The sequence below is a fragment of the Otolemur garnettii genome, unplaced genomic scaffold (genome assembly GCF_000181295.1).
Source record: "Otolemur garnettii isolate 467f Iridium unplaced genomic scaffold, OtoGar3 scaffold00006, whole genome shotgun sequence".
Lineage (NCBI taxonomy): Eukaryota > Metazoa > Chordata > Mammalia > Primates > Galagidae > Otolemur > Otolemur garnettii.
In genome coordinates this window covers 29,688,704-29,691,367 of record NW_003852401.1, presented here as the reverse complement: position 1 = coordinate 29,691,367, position 2,664 = coordinate 29,688,704, and the positions used below count along the sequence as shown (strand labels likewise).

At 42.4% G+C, this 2,664-nt stretch overlaps 1 protein-coding gene across 1 annotated transcript in view; it reads left to right on the top strand.

The window, feature by feature from the left end:
* The window catches only part of TMEM2 (transmembrane protein 2), an 82,957-nt gene that overhangs the window by 58,232 nt on the left and 22,061 nt on the right, over nt 1–2,664 (top strand). The window contains exon 17 of the mRNA XM_003782948.2: nt 746–961. Within this exon, the coding sequence (XP_003782996.1) occupies nt 746–961 (216 nt within the window). The remainder of the gene's footprint in view (nt 1–745; nt 962–2,664) is intronic.

The window sequence follows — 2,664 nt, the reverse complement described above, 5'->3', positions numbered from 1 at the left end:
AAAAAAAAAAAAAGCAGCTAAAGACTGTAAAACATGTCACCTGTAGCTCATTTTGCAGCTATATATTGTGTTTGATAAAGACATGAAAATCAAGCTGGGCTTGGTCTATATTGAAGAAAAAGCTAGTAATACACTTTTCAGCAAACTCTAGTGAGTTCAGCAGTAACCTAGCCGTGCTAAGCCAGTCCTTAAATTGCCTTTTGGTTTTGACCTGCACTCATTTTGGTGGTGATGGTGGATCCCCTGAACAAGTAACAAAAGCATTTGGAACGAAATGTAATGATTAACTAGCTCTGAAGCTAAACATAATTTTTATTTAATTGAGGTATAATTTGTGAACAGAGAAATGCACGCATTTTATGTGTACAGTTTATAATTTTTAGCAAATGTACATGGCTCCCTGGCCCCTTCCCCAAAACTCTTCTGGTGTCTCTTAGCACAGATTAGTTTGTCTGGGGAACAGGTAATAGTTTTTAAGTAAAAAGAATAATAAAATGAAGATGAAGTTTAGCATTTGCCAGTTTGACTCCATAAGGGTTTGGGATATTTTTCTCTTCCAAGCATGTCTTTAATTGAGTAGGCAACTTTGATTACCTGGATGCTGTAGTTAGCAACTAAGGACGTGGCTTAGAACTGCTTTCACCTTGAGGCAGGTGTGGGATCCGCAGTGGGATCGTCACAGGGGATGCTAAGATGGTAGGAGTCCTCGTCTGTGATGTCCTTGTTTCTTTCTCACTGTGCTCAGGTCTCTCTGAATGTCTTCTTCGGAAAGCCCGGCCCCTGGTTTGAAGATTGTGAGCTGGATGGCGATAAGAACTCCATATTCCACGACATTGATGGCTCTGTGACAGGATACAAGGACACTTACGTGGGAAGAATTGACAACTACCTGATCCGCCACCCAAGCTGTGTGAACGTTACCAAGTGGAATGCCGTGGTCTGCAGCGGGACCTATGCCCAGGTAGGCCCAGCGGCACAGCTTCTGTGAGGAGCACTCCTCATGTTGAAGGAAAAGCTAGTCACTCATGTTTTCAGTGTGATCCATGCTTTCCAAAGCATGAATCTGTTAGTAAAAAAGGAAAGAAAAAGAAAATTCATGGACTCACAGACTTCTACTCTAATCTCCCCCGCCAGAAATGATGTAACAAGTGAAAAAGTGAGTCCCGGGGAGGTGAGGTGATGATTCTCCCTCGGTTGGGAGATTGTGGGGATAAGAACCCACATTTCTCGACTCACATTTTCTTGCCATGCTACTGCTGTGTCCCCTAAGAAGGAGCTTTGGTTTCAGGGTCATAATTCTATTTAATTAGGGAATCTGACTTTTGATGGCAGAATATGAATAGGTCACATGAAAAGTAAGGTCACAAGAACAGAGCTGGGAATTAGGAATTGAGTAGACAAGGAAGCAATCCAAGAACATTCTAGTTATGTTATGATATAATGTCTGAAAATATTAAGGAGATGATACAGACCAGGAAACACGCTTCTTGACCACATTAAGATACCATGTATTTATTAATTTGATGCCCAGTATAAGAAGATGAACTAATTTACAAGGTAGTGTATGTGGTTAAGAGCATAGGCCCTGGAGCCAGACTGCTTGGGTTTGAATCCTGGCTTTATTATTTCCTAAAATATGTGTTGAGCAAGTGAATTAACTCCTCCGTGCCTGTGCACAGTGAGGATAATAGTAGTTGCTCTCCTGTGGGCTGTTGAGAGGAAGAATGCATGTTAGAATGACCATTGCTCCGGATGTCTGTGGCCCTTTAGTATATGGCCTGCCACTTAGCGCAGTGCCTCCCGCTATTAGTATTATTTGAGGAGCAGGACTCTAAATTGCAAAAGTGATTTTAATAGTGGTAGTTGGATGGGTGGGAGAGATTGCAGAGTGGAGGTGTATCAGTTCCCTAGGATGTCGAAGGCAGTGGATTTTCCCCCTGTGTTTTAGACAATTAAAGGGTAGGATTTAATAATAGGCTGTCATGGGAGATAAAAGAGGAAAGGAAAGGGATGATCAAAGCTTGGAGAGGAGGATTAGAGGTGGAGGAAGGGATTTTCTAAATGGCACTGGGCTGTGATGGCCCCAAGGGCAGGAGAGAAGCCCCTCTCATTGATTTGCTGCTGGACGCCGTTCCTTGCGGTTTATTCCTCCTGGGGAAGGCTCAGCCCTGTGCTGTTTCCCCTCTCTGGGTCCCTGTGTGTCTCTTCTCTGAGCCCCTGGAGGGTTTGTGCTTTCTGTGACTTCTTCATTGCTCTTCTGCCTTGAAATTGTGACTTTTGAAGAATGTTATTTCTAAATTTAAAACTTTTTTAAAAAAGTTCAGACCCTTATCTATAGATTAGACCAGCGGTTCTCAACCGGTGGGTCGTGACCCACACATACTGTATTAAAGGGCTGCAGCATTAGGAAGGTTGAGAACCACAGAATTAGACAAAGGACCGAAGAGGGATAAAGACTAGAGAGAGTTTCTGGCTTATTGAATGGGAGCATTAACTTCTTTGTTGTGTAATTTCTCAGTCCCCTGAGCCAGCGAGCCATGGAACCAGTGAGCTAGCTACATAAATAAATAAATAAAATGCAATGTTTGCCTAAGGGACAAGGAAAGAATAGAGATTAACTATAGTATGATTAAGAAGAAAAGAACATGGTTTAAAATGTGATTT